General features: G+C 41.5%; 1 protein-coding gene across 1 annotated transcript in view; it reads right to left on the minus strand.

Annotated features, from left to right (window-relative positions):
• Window positions 1-23,974, minus strand: part of LOC132379726 (VPS10 domain-containing receptor SorCS1-like) — a 1,404,942-nt gene that overhangs the window by 353,258 nt on the left and 1,027,710 nt on the right. Inside the window, exon 4 of the mRNA XM_059948015.1 lies at window positions 18,721-18,879. Coding sequence (XP_059803998.1) covers window positions 18,721-18,879 — 159 coding nt within the window. The remainder of the gene's footprint in view (window positions 1-18,720; window positions 18,880-23,974) is intronic.

The raw sequence follows: 23,974 nt of genomic DNA on the forward strand, positions 1-23,974 counted from the left end.
ACCCCCATTCTTCTAAATTCCAGTGAGCACAGGCCAAGAGCTCCTCATACCTTTTCATTCCCAGGATTATTCTCGTGAACCTCCTCTGGGCTCTCTCCAATGCCAACACATCCATTCTCAGATAAGGGCCCAAAATTGCTCACAGTACTCGAATTTCGGTCTGAGCAATGTCATATAAAGCCTCAGTATTACATTGTTGCTTCTAACTAATGTTTGAGTGGCTAACATTGTATCTGCCCTCCTTACCGCTGACTCAGCCTACGAGTTAATCTTTAGAGGATCCCACACCACTGGCAGAAGCTATGAATAATAGTCTTTGTGGGGTTCATACTGCAATTCACCATGTTTAATTATCAGAATCTGGAAGTAACTGTGGATATTCCCTAAAAAAAAGAGGCATTTGTTTCCTTTGAAAATGTCGATACACAGTGGAAGTTATTTTCTGTTATGCAACAATCTTTTCACTCGCTCAACTTCAGCTGGTTGATGTGGTTTCCTGAGTAACACAGACAAAATGCTGGAAACTCAGCAGATCGGGCAGCATCTATGCAAAGGAATAAAGAATCAACATTTCAGGCTAAGACTCTTCATCAGGACTAGAAGGGAAATGGGAAAAAATACAGAATAAGAAGGTTGGGGATGGGAAGATCCACAAACTAGAAGGCAATCGATCAGTGAAGCTATGCACAGAGGAAGGTAACACACTCATGGAGATAGCACACTTGACCACTGCTACACTCCCTTCTGCAATGCTTACAAAGCTCTCCTTCGCGCAGCTTTTGGAAAATCAGATCACTCTTCAAACCTGCTTTGCTGATGTACAGGCAGAAGCTGAAACAAGAGGTGCCCATTGTTAAAACTGTCCACTGTTGGTCCAACCAATCGGCCTCCATGCTACAGGACTGCTCCGATGACACCGGCTGGAATGTTACCATGATGAGGATGTCTCCGAGTTCACGGATGGAGTCACGTGCTTCATCCGGAAGTGCATCGATGAAGTTATACCCCAGAAGTCGGTCAGGGTCTTCCTAAACCAGAAACCCTGGATCAACACTTCCAGTGCGACATTGAGCTTACATTGCTGGCGGTCAACTAGAGCTCAAGAAAAGCAGCTATGATCTGTGCAAAGCTATCAAGGCTGTGAAACAACAATATAAGGAGAAGTTTGAGTGAAGACTCACAACAAATAGCACACGTGACTTGTGGCAAGGGCTGCATACCATCGCAGATTTCAAAGCCAAACGTTGGGGTGCCGCCAACATCGTGGCCTGTCCTCCAGATGAGCTGAATCACTTTTATGCTCAGTTTGATGTCGCTAACTCTGAGCCTCCGAGGAAAGCCACCGCTACAACTTGCAACCTGGTCATCTCTGAGGCTGAGGTACACAGATGTTTCCAATGAGTGGACAGTCGGAAGGCTGTGGGACCAGACGGCATCCCAGGGCAGGTACTCAGGATGTGCACGGCACAACTGGCAGGTGTTTTTACTGACATTTTTAATCTCTCCCTCTCCCAGTGTAGAGTGCCCTCCTGCTTCGAAACATCCACCATTGTCCCCTGTACCAAAAAAAGACAAAGTAATATGTCTGAACGACTGGCGTCCTGTCACACTCACCTCAATAATAAGCAAATGCTTTGAGAGGCTGGTCAAGGATTACATCTGCAGCTTGCTACCACCCAAACTAGACCCACTACAATTCGCCTACCAACACAACCGATCGACAGATAACGCAATAGCCACTGCTCTATATACTGTCCTTACACACCTGGAGAAGAAGGACGCTTATGTGAGAATGCTGTTCTTGGACTACAGCTCAGCATTCAACACCATATTTCTACCCAGGTTCGACAAGAAGCTCAGAGAACTCAGCCTTGACCCTGCCTTGTGCAGCTGGATCTTGGACTTCCTGTCAGATCACCAGCAGGTTGTAAGAGTGGGCTCCCTCACCTCCACCCCTCTGACTCTCAATACAAGAACCCCTCAGGGCTGCGTACTGAGTCCCCCCCTTTACCTCCTGTATATCCATGACTGTATCGCCACCCACAGCTCCAATCTGTTAACTAAATCTGCCGATGACACCACATTGATTGGCTTTAAACAATAATGAGATGGCCTACAGGGAGGAAGTCATCTCTCTGACACAGTGGTGTCAAGAGAACAACCTTTCCCTTAATGTTGCAAAAACAAAGGAGCTGGTTGTGGTTTACAGGAGGAATGAAGACAGGCTAACCCCTATTGACATCAATGGATCTGGGGTTGAGAGGGTAAATAGCTTCAAGTTCCTCAGTATCCACATCACTGAGGGCCTCATATGATCTGTACATACCAGCTGTGTGGTGTAAAAGGTACAACAACTCTTCTCTCACCTCAGATGGTTGATGAAGTTTGATATGGGTTCCCAAATCTTAAGAACTTTCTACAGGGGCACAATTGAGAGCATCCTGACTGGCTACATCACTGCCTGGTATGGGAACTGTACCCCCCTTAATTGCAGGGCTCTCCAGAGAGTGGTGTGGACAGCCCAGCACATCTGTAGTTGTGACCTTCCCATGATTCAGGACATTTACAAAGACAGGTGTGTAAAAAGGGCCCAAAGGATCATTGGGGACCCAAGTCATCCCAACCACAATCTATTCCAGCTGCTACCCTTTGGGAAGTGGTACCGCAGCACAAAATCCAGGACCAACAGGTTCTGGGACAGCTTCTTCCACCAGGCCATCAGACTGATGAACTCGTGCTGACTTGAGTGTACTCTATATTACATTGACTGTTGTATTTATTATGTTAGTATAAATTATTATGATTTCACATGGCACATTTAGATGGAGATGTAACATAAAGATTTTTACTCCTCATATATGTGAAGGATGTAAGAAATAAAATCAATTCAATTCAAGATAGATTGTTGGGGTAATTCCAACAATTTGCTTTCAAGCCCTGATACTGATCTGCTGAGTTCCTCCTTCATCTTGTGGTTGTTAACTTCAGATTTCCAGAGTCTGCAGAATCTCTTGTGCTTATGCTGCGACTTCCTTGTCCTTTCACTTTTCACCCATGAAGCCAGTGATTACTTGTCTGAGCTTCTCCCAGATCTCAAAATCAATTACTGGCAGGAGTGTCCCCAACTAAATGTCAAACCACTAAATAACCAGCTGCTTCCAAGTTCATTACAGCCAATAGTTTACCAGAGCGCCGTGGAATTAAAATGCTAACTTTTACAAGTTTCTGATAGATATGTCTCCAGTTGTTGTTTTCTCTGTACCTCACACTTTGAATGTTCACGCTGCATTCCAAACAGAGTCATGCATTGTTAATTTAGAAGCATGCAATCTTAATTTAAATTTGCTGATTTGTAATTTGGCTCCAATTGTCAGCAGAACAAATAGTGTTCCATTCTCTGATGCACCTTTAACAAAAGAGTGTGAAATAAAGCAAAATACTTGTTATTGTTTTACAACATTGTGGATTTTTATCAATGGCAAGTTAACACTGTTCTGGGGAAAATCATCTTCTTGACTTCTTTTAGATTATCACGTCTCTGTGAAATGAATAAATTAATTGAACTAATTGGGAACATCCTACAAACTATGCCATATGTATTCACGACCACTGTAAAATATGCTTTTGGATGCTATATTAACTAAATTAATTCATCAGTTCATTTAAGGGAGGAAGAAACAATTATAGACTGTTTAATTAAAGTTTCAGAATAATGTAATTTGCCGCTATTTAATTAGGCCTGGCATTATCTCTATCGCTGTACTCAGCCTCCAGTAACCACAGGAGGTTGATATTCAAAAATAGCACTTCTTTTCAGCATAAAGATGGGTGTTACTAGAATACCAGAAGGTTATGGTGCTTTTATGCTTAAAGCTATGACCTATCAAAAGGAATATTCCAACCTCAGTTGCTTTGCTACAGACTCCATTCAAAATCCAGGCTTGCCTGAGGGCATTGTTGGAAACAAATGTAATTGGTGGAACAAAAGCAAAAAGGTTCATTCTAATACATGGAACAGACAAGACAGATACAGTCCATTTGGCCCTATTAGTGCAAATCAGCGTTTATACTTCACAGGAAGCCTCCAGCTCTTCATTTTGGATAGGATCCCAATGGTGACCATAAAGATCATGGTCTCTAATGGCAACAGATGTCCCATGTTCTTCCAATTTGTGACAGCCTGTTGTCTTCACTCACTTTCCTGCTGAGTGTATATCCACAGAAACTGCAGAGCAACCATTACTCTGCTTTGATTCAGCATGATCTCACAATAGGCAAAAACGATAGCAAACTGTCTGGTCAGCAGTAAAGGTCAATGGCTGCCATCATTGCAGGTCTTGTGTATGTCCAGGACAAAGAAGCCAGTGGAGAAAAATCATGACACACCCTACCTACCCTGCAAACTACCTCTTCCAAAAGCTCCCTTTTGGAAAGCACTATGGGATTAATAAAATGCAAACTTTACAACATCCTGAAAGTTTCTTTCCCCAGGCAGTTAATCTGATAAACCATTTCTGTTACCCCATGGCCACCCTTTATCTTTTACTCCTTCACTGTAAAGCACTGTAAACATTTTATTATGCTGCTTACAATGTAAATACATATTTGTATTTGTTTATATATACAGAATTTATTCCATATCTATATTTTAACTTCTAACTTTATTTTTATATAATTCTTTATTCAAAGGTTCAAAGATTTATTTCATTATCAAAGTATGTATGCAAAATGCAACTCTAAAATATGTCTTCTCTAGATAGCCACAAAATATAGAAAACCATAGTAGTTGAAAGAAAGACATCAATCCCCCTGCAAAAAATGAAAAAGAAATAAAAACTCACAAATCCCTAACACCCCCAACCCCTCCCTTGCTCAAAAACTAATAGATCATCCAAACCCCAGCCTGCCAATCCGCGACAAGAATGGGCGAGAACGTGAAAGAAGCACGGAACAGAAAGAGTCAATATGAACTACAGTTAGTTTGAGTTACAGTCCAATCAAGGAATCTCAGAATTTCAACAGCTCTGAGAGCATTGGGCCCCTCTGACAGCAGTGACTCAAACCAGACGCTTCACCAAGGAGAGCAACATGAACCAGCCAGCGCCCTCTCTCCGAGGAAAACAATTCAAACCAGCAGCCTCTCTGACGAAGGGTCTCAGCCCGAAACGTCGACAGTGCTTCTCCCTATAGATGCTGCCTGGCCTGCTGTGTTCCACCAGCATTTTGTGTATTTTGTTTGAATTTCCAGCATCTGCAGATTTCCTCGTGTTAGCCTCTCTGAGAACCGCTTGCTCTCCTCTGTATTTGCCTTGACGTTTCAATGTACCTTAATGCTTAAATTGGAGAGAAATGTAGTTGATCATGGTCCCCCATCTTGTCTCTGAGCTTCTCCTCATGGTAACGTGTGCTTGCATTTCTCTCTTGAGTTTTCTCAGGGACAGCAGAGTGCAAGTCACTGGCTCCAACAGTTTCAAAAACAAAATTAAAACAAAAAGAATAAGTAGAAGACATAGAATGATTGACTATGTGGAAGATGTCGCTTGAAGAATCATTGTTTGCTGGCGCCATCTTGACCGGAAACTTCTCTTTATAAGTTTTGAAAGTTGTTTTTTTGCATGTTGCTTCCTGACCAAGTCACAGCAAATTCCTAAAATGTTTGAATGTATATGGTGAATAAAGATGATCCTCGATCTTTTCGATTTGTTTACACGGTGGATGTGACTATCTACACAAAGTTGGCATTTATTCTAATTCCCCAATTGTCTTTGAGAAGGCCGTGGTGCTTGAACCACAGTGATGCTTCTCGTGATAATGTGGGGTCAGGGGTTGGACCTAATGACCAAGACGGTAGTGACGGACTCAGAGGAGAATTCACAGGTAATAGTATTCCAATTTTCCTGCTGTCCACAGTGGTGGGGGTCAGGAATCTGAAAGCTGGTGGAGTATCTCAGCCATGTTGCTGAAGTGCATTTTGCAGGTGATAGACACTATTGCCACAGTGCAGCATAGAGGAGAACACTATTGCCACAGTGCAGCATAGAGGAGAACACAATTGTTCTCGATGGAACATTGGACTATTGCTAAATAGTAAATTGGACTATTATTGGCAATTGTACTGAGAAAAATCTATTTTGCATGCCATCCATACTGAACAATTCATTACTGCAGTGGACTGAGAAGGTACAAGAGTAACAGAATACAGAATAAGGTGTAACAGTTACAGGGAAAGTGTAGTGCAAGCAGGCAATAAGCCAGAAGGACATAATATGGTAGATAATGAGATCAAGATTCCATTTTATTGTATTTGGAGTATCACAACTACTGATTAGGCTGTGCAGCAGATTCGACAATTGTGCTCGTGAGTATGCATATCTCAGCTAATTATTTCATTGTTACAGTATTTAACTCCCTTCTTTTTGTCATAGAGGTTGTTGAGACTTGAGCAAAGCACAGCGATGTTACACTGCCTACTTGCATTTGGTCTTGCCTGAGAAATTGGACTGTTGAGTCAATTGATGCTGAAGACTAGCGGTATTCATTTAATATTTAGTTACTCCTTTCAGCCGCAGTGTTGGCATAATTTTCATTTGAGAGTTTTATTTAACGGCCCTGTTTGGATCAACGTTTATTGTTCTCCTTTCCTTCTAAACCCTGTTTGAATTAAAGTCTGTGAACAATCAACTTGTTTCAGTATCTCTTACTTTCTGCACGAGCCATATCCAAACAAACTGAAAAGAGACTATTCAATAGTTTTATGACAACAGGGTAGAAATTGTTCTTGAGCCTGGTTGTACATGTTTTCAAGATTTTGCCTCTTCCGCTCAATAGGAGGGGTAGAAGAGAGAATATCTGGGGTGGGTAGGCTCTTTGATTATATTGGCTGCATTAATGTGTTGGCACATGGCCAAGTGGTTAAGGCATTTGTCTAGTTATCTGAAGGTCACTAGTTCGAGCCTTGGCTGAGGCTTGCGTGTGTGTCCTTGAGCATGGCACATAACCACACATTGCTCTGCGACGACACTGGTGTCAAGCTGTATGGGTCCTAATGCCCTTCTCTTGGACAACACTGGTGGTGTGGAGAGGGGAGGGCAACTGCCGTTCTTCCATGAAAAAAAAACCTTGCCCAAGCTTGCGCCCAGGAAAGTTTCCAAGGTGCAAATCCACGGAGGCCTACACTCTGAGGCAATGAGAAGTGTAGACAGAGTCTGTGGAAGGGAGGTTGGTTTCTGTGATGTGCTGATCTGTGTCCACAACTCCCTGCAGTTTCTTCCAAATCTTTCAAAAACATATGTACCTCCTCTTTAAATACCCTAGGGGTCTTTCCTCCACAAAATCTGGGTTAGACAATTGCAGAGATTTACTATTATTATTTTAAAATGAATTGCATCTATTATCCTTTATTTGTATTATGTGAAATGTATTTGCAGCATTACAGTGTAAATACATAAAATACAAAACTAAATAAAAATGCACAAATAAGAGAAAAAGATAAAGGAATTTGAGATTATTTCTAACCAGAAAGGCTAAAATCATCCTCCTGGTGAATGGTCCAACCAAGAGTGAGAGCTCCACTCTTTTCTGAAGGAAGCTACTAGCCAAACATTGATATTATGCTCAATGTTGCCTTCTAGCATGGTAATCCTTGGCACTCCTTGCTTTGCGACATTATTCAGAAGTGTGACCTCCCCTTCTTCCAGCTTTACACACAGATATTTCACCACTTAACTCAAATTATGGTGAGTTAACCACAGTAACAACTCAGACATACAATGTACTCAGTTTACTAAAGACGTGACATGCCAATTGACCGTGTTTCCGTTGGTCCAGAAGACAGGGCAAAAGCAAAAGAGAAAGTCACCTTTCAATGAGAATGAACTTCAACTAAACATGAGATTATTGCAAAGAGTTATGGCTGACTTTATTACAGTTTAATAAGATTACAAATTTTGAACAGTTTTTCTGAAGATAAATTAGAGTGTTAAAGAAAAAATAGGATTTGTTTCCTAATGGTTTTGCTACAATGAGGAAGATAATATGAGAATAAATTCCTTCTACAATTGCTAAATTTCATAATCTCATGATATAAGATGTTGGTCAAAGATTCCAACTGATCTTCTTTGGAATGATAGGTTCTCTTGGAAAATAGAGTCTGTAGCTGTTGGCTGAAGGATATTGTGAACTGGGGTGGATTCCAGGATTCCAGATGGTGCTCTGAGCTAACACTTGAATATTCAGCATAGCAGATTTAGAATAAAATATTTCAATGTTAAATACAGGGGGCGGGAATCAAGTTGGAATCATAAGAAACAAAAGCATGATCTCTTTAGCCTGCTTTATCCTTCTGTTTGGGGATCCGGGCTAATTTTCCAACACAAATACATTTTATACCATAAGATAGAGAAGCAGTATTAGGCCACCTGGCCCATTGAGTTTGCTCTGACATTTAATCATGGCAGATATTTTTCAGACCTATTCTCCCATCTTCTTCCTATAACTCTTAACACTTTTATCAATGTTGTCCCATATCTATACCACTCAGCCCCCTACTCTACTCTCTGTACACTCATGAAGTGGTGGGCAGACTCTGCTCTAACTCTGTTTACCAGTTTGCAGATGGCACCACCATAGATGGCCATATCTCAACTAATGAAGATTTAGAGCAAAGGATAAAGAAAGAGAGTTTAGCAACATGGTACCTGATAACAACCATTACCTCAATGTCAGCAAAACAAAGGAGCTGGTCATTGATTTCAGGAAGAGCTCCTGTTTTCAGCAATAGAAGCTTCAAGTTCCAAGGAGTGAACATCACTAACGGCCTGTCCTGATCCAATAACATTTGATACCATGACCAAGAAAGCACACCAATGCCTCTACTTCCTCAGGAGGATAATGAAATTTGCCATGCCCCTGTTGACCATGACCAATTTTTACCAATACACCATGGATGCATTGTGGCATGGTATGGCAACTGCTTGCATGTGAACACAAGAAATGTGGATATAGCTCAGCACATCATGGAAAGCAGCCAGCCTCCCCTCTATGGATTCAGACTATACTACTCATTGGCTAGGTAATGCAGACCCTCCTCCTGAAAGACCCCACCTGCTGCAGATGTTCTGTCTTGTCCCTTCTCCCATTCGGCAGTGTAGATACAAAGGTCTGAGAGCACATACCACCAGGCTCAAAGAAAGCTTCTACTCCACTGTTCTAAGACTATCAAAAGGATCCCTAGTACGATACGGTGGATTCTTAGCATCACAATCTACCTGATTACAATCATGCACATTGTACTGAATTTTCTCTGTAGCTGTTACACTTTATTCTGTTACTCTCTACCTTGTTCTATCTTAGTGCTCCGTGTAATAATTTGATCCATATGAACACCATGTAAGAAAAGCTATTTCAGTACATGCGACAATAATAAGCCAATTCTATTACCCTTCCTGTTAGTGAGGTGAAGAGGTGGGAGGTGCTGTGGAGCAGGCTGGCTGGTCAAGCCTGCATTTGTAGAATTGACACACCATAGACAATGCGTGTGAGGGTAGGAGTCATAGAATCATATAACACAGAAACAGGTCCTATGGCCCATCTAGTCCATGCTGAACTATTATTCTGCCTAGTCACATCAACCTGGACACAGACCAGATCTCTCCATACCCTGTTATCTACGTACCTATCCAAATTTCTCTTAAATGTTGAAATCAAACCCATATCCACCACTTCCACTGGCAGCTCTTTCCATAGTCTCATCGCTGTCCAAGTCAAGGAATTCCCCTCAGGTTACCCTTAACAATTTCATCCTTTACCCATAACCCATATTCTTTAGTTTAGTGTCACCCATCCTCAGTGGAAAAAAATTCCTGCTTACATTTACCTTACAAGAGGGTTGGAGCAAAATGATGATGCTGCTGAATGGTAACTCCTTTGCTTCCATCTTCAGAAACAGCTCTACTTCTATCTTAGATATCTCTCTTTTTTCATTTTCAAGGTTCCTTTGAAGACCCTGACCTGGAGTTAAAGTCTGACTTCGGTCCGTTGCAGGAATGGGACTTGACCTCAGGGCCTCACGACCGGCCGCGTTTTGATATCCCAAGGACACGACCTGGAAGGCTAGCATGCCTTCAGGATATCGGATTTTAGTGGCTCTGGAGACGGGCTGATTCAAGACAGTTGCCCCTGACTGAGGCGTCATGGGAGAACACGGATCATCAGGAGCAGTGGGTTAGCTGCCAGGGGCTGTGCGTCCAGAGACCTGAGCTTTTTTGGGGCCGATTCTCTGGACACTGAGCTCGGAAAAAGCAAGTCAACAGACTTCTAACATCATAAATCAGCAAGTTGTTTGTTATGCCTTCCCTGTCGCTGTGAAACAGGGACACCTCTTTTTCCCATATTAGGGAGAGAGAGAGCCTGTGGTATGTCAAATTACTGGAAAAATGAGTAATCTTTGGGGTTCTGCAAATCTGTGTCTTTATTGATGCTTTGCTGCACATTTGAGTGCTCGGTGGGGGGGGGCGCCGCTGCATTTTTGCTGGAGTGGGAGGAGGTAGCTGCTGCTTGTGCATGGGAGGGGGTAGCGGGGGTGTGCTTTGGGGTTCTAACGTTTAACTGTCATTCATTCTTTGGGGCATGCCTCTGGTTTCATGGATGCTTGTGAAGAATAAGAATCTCAGGATGTACAAACCCCATTTCCAGAAAAGTTGGGATATTTTCCAAAATGCAATAAAACAAAAATCTGTGATATGTTAATTCACGTGAACCTTTATTTAACTGACAAAAGTACAAAGAAAAAGTTTTCAATAGTTTTACTGACCAACTTAATTGTATTTTGTAAATATACACAAATTTAGAATTTGATGGCTGCAACACACTCAACAAAAGTTGGGACAGAGTTAAAATAAGATTGAAAAGTGCACAGAATGTTCAAGTAACACCGGTTTGGAAGACTCCACATTAAGTAGGCTAATTGGTGGCAGGTGAGGTATCATGACTGGGTATAAAAGTAGCGTCCATCAAAGGCTCAGTCTTTGCAAGCAAGGATGGGTCGTGTCTCACCCCTTTGTGCCAAAATTTATGAGAGAATTGTTAGTCAGTTCAAAAGGAACATTTCCCAACGCAAGATTGCAGAGAATTTAGGTCTTTCAACATCTACAGTACATAATATTGTGAAAAGATTCAGAGAATTCAGAGAGATCTCAATGCGTAAAGGGCAAGGTCAGAAACCACTGTTGAATGCACGTGATCTTCGAGCCCTCAGGCGGCACTGCCTAAGAAACTGTCGTGCTACTGTTACAATTATAGCCACCTGGGCTTGGGAGAACTTCGGTAAATCACTGTCACTTAACACAGTCCATCGCTGCATCCAGAAGTGCAATTTGAAACTGTACTACACAAGGAGGAAGCTGTACATCAACTCTATCCAGAAACGTCGGCAAGTTCTCTGGGCCCGAACTCATCTCAGATGGACTGAAAGACTGTGGAACCGTGTGCTGTGGTCAGATGAGTCCACATTTCAGCTAGTTATCTGAAAAAATGGGTGTCGAGTTCTCCGTGCCAAAGATGAAAATGACCATCCTGATTGTTATCAGCAAAAGGTGCAAAAGCCAGCATCTGTGATGGTATAGGGGTGCATCAGTGCCCAAGGCATGGGTGAGTTGCATGTATGTGAAGGTACCATTGACTCTGAGGCATATATTAGGATTTTAGAGAGACATATGTTGCCATCAAGGTGACGTCTTTTCCCGGGACATCCATGCTTATTTCAGCAGGACAATGCCAGACCACATTCTGCGCGGGTTACAACAGCGTGGCTTTGTAGACACAAAGTGCGTGTGCTTGACTGGCCTGCTGCCAGTCCAGATCTATCTCCTATTGAAAATGTATGGCGCATCATGAAGAGGAGAATCAGACAATGGAGACCACGGACTGTTGAGCAGCTGAAGTCTTATATCAAGCAAGAATGGACAAAATATCCAATTGCAAATCTACTACAATTAGTATCCTCAGTTCCAAAACAATTAAAAAGTGTTATTAAAAGGAAAGGTGATGTAAGACCATGGTAAACATGCCTCTGTTCCAAATTTTGTTGAGTGTGTTGCAGCCATCAAATTCTAAATTTGTGTATATTTACAAAATACAATTAAGTTGGTCAGTAAAACTATTGAAAATCTTTACTTTGTACTTTTGTCAGTTAAATAAAGGTTCACGTGAATTAACATATCACAGATTTTTGTTTTTATTGCATTTTGGAAAATAGCCCAACTTTTCTGGAAATGGGGTTTGTATATTGTATACATTTCTCTGATATTAAATGTACCTATTGAGACCTATACACCTCAAAATTTTGTATACCATTATCACATCTCCCCTCACTCTTCTTTGCTCTAGGGAGTAAAGTCCTAACCTGTTCAACCTTTCCCTATAACTCAGGAGGGAATGAATGTAGAGATGGTTTCAGCAAAACAGGCTACTTTGTCCTGGATCCTTTAAAGCTTATCGAGAGCTATTGACATTGCACTTCTCTAAGCATCTGGAAATGTCTTCATCCTGCTCCTGCAATTTGTGCATTTTGGTAATAGAAATCCTTAAGTATATCAGAAGGGGTATCAAGCTACTTTCTGAAAGCCATGTGTGCACCTTGCACCAACCTTTCTAATAGTGGATTCAGTTCTTGCCGAGGGGCAAAGGAATTTTGGATTCTGTTTGTGACTGTAAATCATATCAAAGACTCCTGTCAGTTTTGTAGTTCAGTTACACTGTCCTGCCAACCAGTTTACCCACAGTAGGAATTTGATCCATGTTGGATATGCCTTTCTCTTTACTCGAACCATTTCCTATTTGAATTTATTATGTTTTACAAGGGGTGATTGATAAGGTAGAAGGAGTCAAGTTTAGAAAACCTAGCATATTTATTTTTCAACATAGTCCCCTCCTGCACTTATACACTTAGTCCAGTGGTCATGGAGCATACAGGTCCCTTCTTTGTAGAAGTTGGCATCTTGAACCTCCAGAAATGGTGCACAGCAAGGGGTGATTAATAAGTTTGTGGCCTAAGGTAGAAGGAGATGAGTCATACAGCTGTCATTACATGCACGTGCAGTTCAACTCTTTGAGTGATTATGCAGAAATTTTGAAGTTAATAACTCAAAGATGCCGACTTCTACAAAGAATGGGTCATATACTCCAGGACTGCTGGACTAAGTGTGTAAATGTAGGAGGGGACTATGTTGAAAAATAAATGTTCTAGGCTTTCTAAAATTGACTCCTACCTTAAGCCATAAACCTATCAATCACCCCTCGTAAATTATGCTTTTAGGGAGCCCAAACACTACTTGTAAATAGTCAAGGAGGATGTCCTTTTCATCTTCCCAGGCAGAAGCTTCCCTTTGATATTGGGAGCTGTAATGTAGCAGCAAAGCAGCCTTCCACATCCTCCCATTCATTGTGCAGAGAGAAGACTATTTCATAATTTCACAATCTTCAGTTCGACTGTGCAGAAGAAAGGGAGGCTCCTGCGCACTTAACATCTTTCAGGGACATCTCAAAGCACTTTGAGCCCAATGAAGTATTTGTTGATGTGTGGTTACTGCTATAACATTAGAAACATAACAGTCACTCTGCACAGCAAGCTCCCACAAAAATATGATAATGACAGGAGTTTGTTTTATGAACTGTTTGGTGATAAATATTACCCAGGAAACTTGAGATAATTTTCATGAGTTACTGTGCAGGATGCTCTATATTCAACTGAGAGAATTAGTGAGGCTTCAATGTAACATAAGATGGCAGCTCATGCTTGGAGTCAGACGAGATGTAATATTCTGGAAAGTGGTTTAAACACATGGATACCTGACACAATGGGACAAAGTGCACTCAACTGACCCAGAGAGAAACCACATGTACACACAGAAAAAATTCTTGAGAAACTCAACAGGTCAGGCAGTGTCGATGGAGGAGAATAAACAGTTGATGTTTTAGGCTAAGACCCTTCTTGCCACTTTCTAGTCTTGATGAAGGGTTTCAAACCAAAACATCAACTGCTTATTCTCCTCCATAGATGCTTCCTGACCTGCTGAGTTCCTCCAGCACTTTGTGTGTGTTACTCAAGATCTACAACATCTGCAAAATTACTTGTGTTTACAAATATACACACTATTGCTCAGTTGACATACATATAATACCTCAGGATCCAATGAATGGGAAGAACAACTCAAATGTCTGATCCCTGGTGGCTTATTGGACATGATCTATCTTCCTTAGTGGACCTGTACAGCACTTTTGCTATAAGCATTGGTCTCCGACCACTACCACTTTGCCAGTTTTATGTATACCCGTCATCTCTTAATATCCTTAAGTGTGATCGATAGTCACTCTCCGGGGTCAGCAGCCCTTTCTATTTGCCAAACTCAGCTTTCTAATATAGTAGCTAACACCTCTAGAGATCAAAGAATTGTTTTTGAGTAAGTTAAACTTTCACCAAACAACATTCTTTGTTCAGTTTCTTCTCATAAATGGAAGCTGATCTTCAAGTCCTAATATAAATGGCAAGCAATAATGAGTATGAAGTTAAAAGAACAGCTTTTCAAACAATTAGCACTGTATTTAGAGCACAGACTGCTGGCCCACAGCATGGAGTTGGCTGCTCAAGAGGTCCAGTGTAAGACAATGGGGTTTTGTTAACTGGCCTGTTTCAAACCAGACAACAATAGCTAAGTTATATAGTTTAGGAAGTTTGCAGACAATTAGCACATCAAATAGCTGGTCTATCAGTAGCTGACAGATTTGTGTGCTCAGATAGCCACCTCTCACAGCATTACTTGTGGGTAACCAGGGTATCTGTCCCCTGAAGCCTTTAGACCAGCTGTGTGAAAAGAACCCTGAAAAAAAATCAGATGTTGAAGTCACCCAACTGGCAAAAAAAATCAGTAAAAATATAAGAGAGCAGTTAGGCTTGTTAGGAATAGTTAAGAACATCAAGAATGGCAGAAAGTAGGGCTGTAGTCTAGTATAGCTTTCTCTGTGTTGTTTTTTTTTTACATAGATCAGTTTAGTTTTTGTACTGTGTCATGTAAACCATGGTCCTGAAAAACGTTGTCTCATTTTTACTATGTACTGTACCAGCAGTTATGGTCGAAATGACAATAAAAGTGACGACTTGAAGTTGGGGTGAACTAGAATCCATTCCTCAGCCGTTGATTTCTGTGACAGATGATTCATTCAGCTGAAACTTGTTGGTATGTCTTTTAGCTTATAGGAATTACGGCTGTGTTTTGCAAATTCTTATTTAAATTAAAACATGTATCACTAAAAGTAAATGAGTTGTGTTTGAACTTCTTTGTTAACTGGAAGTATGTTCTCCTTGGGGGGAGGGCTACCGAGCACTTGAACAGTTGGTATTGTCAGCTAAACTCGCTACAGTGAAGTGATATAGCCTTTGAAGAGTAGATAACTACGGTATAGCCTCATTCACTGAGGGTATGTAGCTATCAATATTGGATAGGGCTTAAGATCATTGTTTGAGTTCAGCAAGCACAATGTGTACTATCACATAAGTTTGTGGCAAGGACCTCAAACTCCATTCAATATGTTATCTGGTTTCAATCATCAATGAGAATATAGTTCCAAAGGAGGTGCAGAGGCTGAGCAAGGCACTGTGTAAGTACAAGCTACTTCTTAAAATGTGAAATGTAAAATGTGGACAGAGAGATACAGTGAGACAATGAGCAGAACTTTTAACTCACAGTTAGAAATCTAGGTTCAACCCTGATCTGCAGTGTGCAGTTTACAGCTCAGAGAGTCTGTTCTCCTGTTGTATAATTCTACAACATGGGCCAGCTCATTCCTTACTATGAACAAGTGGAGATGGGGGGGGAGGGGCAGAAAGGAAAGGGGGAGGGAGAAGGGAAAGAGAGAGAGGGGGTGAGGGGAAGAGAAAGAGGGGGGAAGGAGAGGAGGGAAGAGAGAGAGGGGAAAGAGAAAGGGGAAAAGAGAGTGGTGAAAAAGGGGAAGAAAGTGGGAAGAAGAGATGGGAGACAGGGGGAGAACAGAGGGGAGAAGAGGGAAGGGGAGTGGGAGTGGAGAAGAGGGAGAGGGGAGAATGATGAAAGTGAGGGGGAAAATAGAGTGAGGAAGAAAGAGGGGAAGAGATATAGAGGTGGAAAGAGATGTGGGGAGAAATGAGAGACAGAGTGGGGAAGGGAGATGGAGGAGAGAAAGAGGAGAAAGAGGGAGGAGAAGAGAGAGACAGAGAACTTCTTGACAGAAATATTGGGATCAAGAACCTATTTCTGTGAAGTACCATCCTTTTATTCCTTTTATTCCATGGTAATTCTTCCTAAAGTTACTCACTTAATTTCTCATCAACATATCCAAAATTTGGCACCTCTAGTTACCAGAGTCAAGGACAGGAGATGTAGAGGAAGACCACCATTTCCAAATTCCTTAATAAGTCTAACCTGGGCATACACTTAGTTATTCCTTTAATCTTAATATGCCCAAATCTGCTCACAGTACTGGGAGTCAGATTTTAATGATTGGATGTAAATATATGAGCACTATAAAGGAATAGTTATGGTGTAAAATCAGGGGGCTGGAGGAAGCCGGATCAATGAGTACTTTTGAAAGGGATTTGGATGCACATTTAAGGGAGAGTAATTTACAGAGTGAGAGAATCAAATTAACAAGATTGTTCTATCTGAAGCTATCACAGGTTCAATGGATTGAATGGCCTCCTTTTACACACTTTGCAGCCATTGGATTATTTATTGCAGTATGGGTTTTCTTATAGCATTAGAAATCCAGCAGTTTGCCAGCAAGCTCCGCACAGGAGTTTTGTATTATCTATTTTTCAGAAGCAGCTTGTATTTATACTGTGCCGTAACAACCCCAGGATGTTTGCTTGAACTTCTTTATTGATGGTTGGATCTGAGTAATATGTGGAGGGTAATTAGAGGTCCTTGTCACTAGCTTAAGGATGATGAGCAAAGAGTATTGTATTACACCAACAGTTTGCTAAGATTGATACTTAAAGGAAAAGTGCAGTGCAGGTATACCAACAGATATGGACCATAGAGACACAATAAATGGTAGGAGCTGGAACCTGGAGTGGTAAGCAACTGCAGGAACTCAGTGAGTCAAGCAGCAACTGTGGAGGGAAATGGATAGTCATTATTTCTGGTCGAGATCTTTCATATGGACCATGTCCTGATGGGCTGCAGAGTTCTAAGTGGTAGAGTTGTACTCATTGATTAGGTTCCCAGTTCCAGTTCTGTAATTCCATAACTCTGTGAAGTATTTTAATTATGGAAGTGGCTCACTTCGAGTAACTATAGATGTTCAATTGTTCCTGCCCTTACTAGACAATACCACCCTTCATAATGAATTAAAAAAAAACATTAATAATGTTTGTGAAACTGAAACTGCTCAGCCTCTTGTAAAAAAATACATGTGTAGCCCATCCGCTCCAAGATTCGATGTATTACAGTATACATTCAGAGATGCTCTTCTGCACACCACTATTGCAACACGTGGTTATTTGAGTTGTTATCTCGTCCCTGACTGGCCATTCTCCTCTGATCTCTCTTATTAATGAGGTATTTTTGCCCACAGAACCTCCGGTCACTTGACTTCTTTTTGGGTTTTTTTGCAACATTCTCTGTAAACACCAACAACTGTTATGTGTGAAAATCCCAGGAGATAAGCAGTTTCTGAGATACTCAAACCACCCATTCTGGCACCAACAATCATTCTATAGTCAAATTCACTTAGATCACATTTCTTCCCCTCTTCTGATGTTTGGTCTTGACTGATTAGATATTTGCATTAATAAGCAGTTGTATAGGTGTATCTAATAATGTGGTCACTAAGTGTAGATTTATTGTATCTTTTTCTCAAAATCAGCAAAGTGAATTAATCCTACCTAATCTTTGACACCTGTGAGGAGTATCAAAACGACAGCCCTATTGAATTGAATAAGAAAGGATTTTTCTGTCTCTGGGCAGTGACAGGCCTGTTAATCATAAAGCTATGGGAAAATAGACACTGATAATGTAGTTTAATTTTTAGCTTAGATTTTTTGTGCTTTTTTGCTGCCAGGCGTGTTTAGCTAGGTGACAGCTTGTTGCAAATTGTGACAGTGGTATAGTGTTGAAGGGACTTTAAATCCAGGGCCTCTGAAGAAATATTCAAAGCTGGAATCTGAGGATTGACAATTCCCATGCTGCATCTGGAATTTGGTCAGAGATTTGAGTCTGATCCTCAGTAAACCCTGGAGTAGATACACCATGTTCAAACATTGGCTGTATGAATGTTCTGTGTTTCACTTTCTTAACATCCTCAGAAAGGCTCATGGGACACAGCAATATTGTGACTTCAACTTGTGATAAATCAAAGGAGAATGCTCCTGGCTATAACTCATTTTTTTAGTCAAAGCACCACTTGCAGCAGTCTCAAGATGGGGCCACTGGATTCCACATTTCCTTTATTGTTGACGGATATATTATCTTTGCCCATGCAGAGCCTGGCCATTCTCTTTGACAGTATGTACCTTGATGAAAATGCACATCTCAATCTCACACTGACATGAAAGTGAAGCCTCTAACCCCTTAGTTTCAATATTAACAACATGGTCTGTTTGCAGATCCTGTTTAAAGACCAAACTCATCACTAGAAAGAAAAGTATTTGCTCAGATTCCAGGAACCACAGACTGAACTGACAAGACTCACCTTTTGATCTTGGCTGTAGGCCAGAATCCAATCCTCCTCTTGTGGATGGAACAGCATGGTTTGGATCTGAAAGCTCTGGCGATATTTTTGATAGGTTGCACCCTCGTCTGAGCTGATCAGGACACTGCTCTCAATCTCAGGGTCACTCACAAGCATTATCTGTTCAAGGCAGAATAAAGGAGAAATGAAAGAATCAGGTTTAATATCATTGGCATATGCTGTGAAATTTGTTGTTTCCCAGCAGCAGTACATTACATTACATAATAATAAGAATACTCTCAATTACAATAAGAAGTACAATGGATTGTGGTTAATTAGGCCATTGTTTAATCAAGGCAATCACTTATTTAGGACAACTCTTAAAGGACAAAAATGTTCAAGAAAACAGCCTTCATTTATTGAGAGACTATGCAACTCAATTGAGACAGGGGCTATTGTTGAACATTTATGGCTGTTATACAGAATGGAGTGAATAGTTTTTAAATAGCATCACTTGCATGTTGTTGAGTTATGTTGTGTCAACTGACTCCAATTCAAAAAGCAGTGATTTTTGACAAAGGCAATAAAGACAGTTCATTTACAACCAATCAAAAAACATGACAGCATATACTGTACTTGTTGCTCTATCCAAATAACGTTTAGGCATTAATATGGAGTTTTATACTTCTGTAGTAGTATTGGTAGTGTTCTAATTTGTTCTGCAGTTCATTTAAATACATACATTGCTACTCAGTTGAATGATAGGTTGTCTTTTTTATATTTTTTAATTACAGTGGATTCTGGTTAATTGGACACATTAGAACCAGTCCAGTTTGGTCCCATTAAGTGGCTGCCCCAATTAGCTGAAGTTTCATGAAAATAGATAAAAGATGGTGCTTCTGACATTATCATACATGATGAGACCCAGGTGGCGTCAGGGAGCTTAGTAGCCTTATGGCCTGGTGGAAGAAGTTGCGTCCCTTCTAACAGCCTTGCCCTGATGCAATTGTTCGGCCTGCCTGATGGTCGGCTGTCAAAGATATTGCTGGATGGATGGGAAGGTTCATTGATAATGTTAACGATCCTGTGCATCAACAGTTGTAATCCTCTGTCAGATGCCACACCAGACAGTGATGCAGCTGGGCAGGATAGTCTCAATGGTGCTCCTGTAAAAAATAGTTAGAATGGGGGTAGGCAGGAGCCTCGCTTGCCTTAATCACCTCAGAAAGTGGAGATGCTGCTATGCTTTCTTGACTGAAAAGGTGGTGTTGAGGGAACCAGGTGAGAACATCTGTTACGTGCACTCCCAAAAGCTTGGTGCTCCTAACTCTTTCCATAGAGAAGTCGTTTATGTGCAGTGAGGAGTGGCCAACCTGCCCATTCCAAAAGGCTACAATCATTTCTTTAGTCTTTCCAAGCTGAGACTCAGGTTGTTGTGCAGCATCTCTACCTCCTGTCTGTACATGGTCTCGACTTCATTGTTGATAAGGCCAACCACTGTTGCGTCATCAGCAAACCTGATGATTCTGTTTGAACTGGATCTAACTGGACAATCCTACATCAGCAGCAGGCACCAGTGGGACTGGACTAACATGGACTAACTGCAGATTTTGCAAATCCAGAGTAATTCGTACCAAATGCTGGAGGAGCACCTCAGGTCAGGCAGCATCTATGGAGAGAAATAAACAGTCAATGTTTCAGGCCGAGGCCCTTCATCAGGACTCTGCCGATCCGTGGAGTTTTGTGTGCATTATCTTCATTTTTATTTCTGCTATGTTGGGATGAATGGTAAAATGGTCAGCAGAGATAGCCTGCCAACCCCAGAAATAAAGCTTCTGTATCACAGTATGACCTTGATCAACTTGAGAGCAAGCTTGTGTTTATTTCATACTTCGTCTTTAACTTCTGAAAACCACAATCATCAGTACACTCCCCCCAGCGTGGTTGCACCTGTGGGAAGCAAAATGGAATTATTGATTCAAGTTAGAGACTCTGTCAGAACTGGGAGGGGACAAGAGAAGTTTGTTATGCTGCAGGGAGGGTAGGAGAGGATGATGAAGATGGAAGTTGGGGGTATCTCTGATGGATAATTTAAGTGACCATGTGAATAAGCTGCAAAAAAGGTTATCTCTTCAGTGAGCGGATGGAAGCAGTCACTAACAAAAGAATATGGTGTTGTGAAATACAGAGCAGGAGGATGTGCCTGACATGAAAAAAGAAAAGCCTGTATCAGTCATCCACCTGTAATATTAGCTCCATTGTCAGAACATCCTTTCCTAAATCTGCTCACAATACTTTTAGTGTGTTCTGACGATGCCTTATAATCGCAGCATTATGTCATTATGTCATCCAGTCCTCTTGAAATGAATGCGTCACTATTTCACCTGCAAGTTAACATTTAGAAAATCCTGTATAAGGATTTCCAAGTCTCTTTGCACCTTGGAAGGCGGATTTTCTCCCCATTTAGAACGTAGGTCATGCCTATATTCCTACTACCAAAGTGCATGACCATACACTTCCTGACTCTCTATTCCATTGCCATTTCTTTGTCCATTCTCTTAATCTGTCTGTCCTTCTGTAGCCTCTCTGCTTCCTGAACACTACCTGCACCTTGACCTATCTCTGTATCATCTTTGTAACTTGGCCACAAAGCCATCAATTCAGTCATCTAAATCATTGACATATAACGTAAAAATAAGAGGTCTCAATACTGAACCCTGCAAAATGCCACTAGTTATCAGCAAGTCATCCCGAGTGCAATTATGCCTTATGCTTTTCCCATCCTTCCTGACAGTCTCACTGCACATTGCCTCTGCTTGTATACCATCTACCCCATCCTCAGCACTCCTGTTCCCACCCCTCTGTCAAATTTGCTTAATTCCTCCCCAACTGCTCTAGCAAACCTGTCCCAAAGGATATTGGTCCCCCTCAGGGTCAGGGGTAACCCATCCATTTTGTACAAGTTATACCTTCCCCAGAAGAGTTCTCAATGATCCAGAAATCAGGACAACTACCACCCTGTAGCACCTATCTATCACTTCCTCATTTTTCTGTATGTGTGTGTAAGGTCCTTTAACATCTGCCGGACGATGCTGAGGATGTTCTACGAGGCTGTGGTGGCCAGTGCTATCATGTTTGCTGATGTGTGCTGGCTGGCTGCAGGCTGAGGGTAGCAGACACCAACAGAATCAACAAACTCATTCGTAAGGCCAGTGATGTTGTGGGGGTGGAACTGGCCTCTCTGGTGGTGGTGTCTGATAAGAGGATGCTGTCCAAGTTGCATGCCATCTTGGACAATGACTCCCATCCACTCCATAATGTACTGGTTAGGCACAGGAGTAAGTTCAGCCAGAGACTCATTCCACCGAGATGCAACACTGAGTGTTATAGGAAGTCATTCCTACCTGTGGTCATCAAACTTTACAACTCCTCCCTCGGAGTGTCAGACACCCTGAGCCAATAGGCTGATCCTGGACTTATTTCCACTTGGCATGATTAACATTATTATTTAATTATTTATGGTTTTATATTGCTATATTTCTGCAGTATTCTTGGTGCGGCTGTAATGAAACCCAATTTCCCTCGGGATCAATAATGTACGTCTGTCTGAGGTTATAAATATCCAGCTCCAGTTTCTTAACGCATTCTCTCAGGAGCTGCAACTCAGTGCACTTGGTGGAGAAGTGGTTTCCGGGAAGTTGGAAGTGACAATCAGTACAACACAGCCCCTGGAGCCACTGACACTGAAATAACTATGCAGCGGCAGATGAAGAATGCAGAAAAAACTTACCAGAAACTTACCTCAGTTAAGCCCCCCACTCTATCACTGGTCCAGTCCAAAAATGTCCACCCCACTTGTCCCTATATGATTTTTATTTGCTCTTGATGATGAATTATGATTCAATTGGGCAGTCAGAAAAAGCAGAATGCCCAAGAATGCTGATTTTTGAATTTCCCAACCCTACATGTGTGGAGCCTCTGTCAATTTGATTGGAAAAAATTACTTGTGTGTATTAGGATATCAATCTGCATGTGAAAATTACCAAAAACTGAATGAATATTTACATCATCTGCTAGGTTTAGGGAGGAAAACAAAACATCTGGGTTATTGTTGGTGAACAGTTATACAGTATTAAATAGACAGGTTCATTGTGATTGGTAGGTTTGACTTTGAGTGGGATCATGTTGCTTTAGAAGAAATAAAAATGTCTGGCTGGGGAATTCATTGTAAATATGCACTGGGGACTTTTGAGGTTCTTATTTCAGTCAGCTTCTAAATGGTCCATTATCTTTCTAATGGGATACATAAAACACTGCATCTGTGTTTGGGAAAAACATGACCTGAGCTGTTTTTTTTTTGACAAGGCGATAATTCAAGGCTACATTTGCTTTCTCCCATGGCATTGTTTTGAAGGTGAGTCAGGGAGTTTCCCATCTGAGCCCTGGCCAAACTGATTCCTACATCTGGAATTCGGCTTTCAAGCTAAAGATAAAGATTAGCTTTATTCGACATTTGTATGTTGAAAGATACAGTGAAATGTGTGATTTTTGTCAATAACTAACACAGTTTGTGCTGAGGGCAGGTTGTAAAAGTGTCACTCACCATGCTTTCACATGCATCACAGCATGCCTGCATCTTACTAATCTTTGGAATGTGGGAAGCAACTGGACCCGTGCAGTCACAGGGAGAATGTGCAAACTCCTTACAGACTGTGATGGGAATTGAACCCCAACCACTAGTGCTATAAAATGTTATGAAAACTGCTACTCTTCGGGACAACCTAGAGAATGTGAAAAGTGGCATATATTTTGAATTTGTTTTCTAAAGACGAACCTATTCCAGGCTTCAGAAAAGGAACTGAACGCTGGAGGAGATGGAAAAATGGGCAAGGGATGGGGGCGAGGGGCATTGGACTGTATATCAAATACAAATAAAACAACAAAGATGATTAGAGTAAGAGACATACAGAATGTAAGAGGAAGTCATGCAACATTGCCCTAGTGGCTGCACGGTCATCAAGTACCTACTTACACTGATCCTAAACTTGTCGCATTTTCATTCTCCCCAATTTCCCAACAATGCTCCCCAGATTCTACAACTGACCTTACACACTGGGGCAATTCACCCACCAACACACATGTCTTTGCGGTGTGGGAGGAAACCAGATCTCCATGCACACACAGGGAGAGCATGCAAACTCCACTCAGACAGCACCTGAGCTCAGGATTGAAACAAGTCCGAAGGAACTGTGAAGCAGAGGCACTTCTTGTTGCA

The sequence above is a fragment of the Hypanus sabinus genome, chromosome 22 (genome assembly GCF_030144855.1).
Source record: "Hypanus sabinus isolate sHypSab1 chromosome 22, sHypSab1.hap1, whole genome shotgun sequence".
Classification (NCBI taxonomy): domain Eukaryota; kingdom Metazoa; phylum Chordata; class Chondrichthyes; order Myliobatiformes; family Dasyatidae; genus Hypanus; species Hypanus sabinus.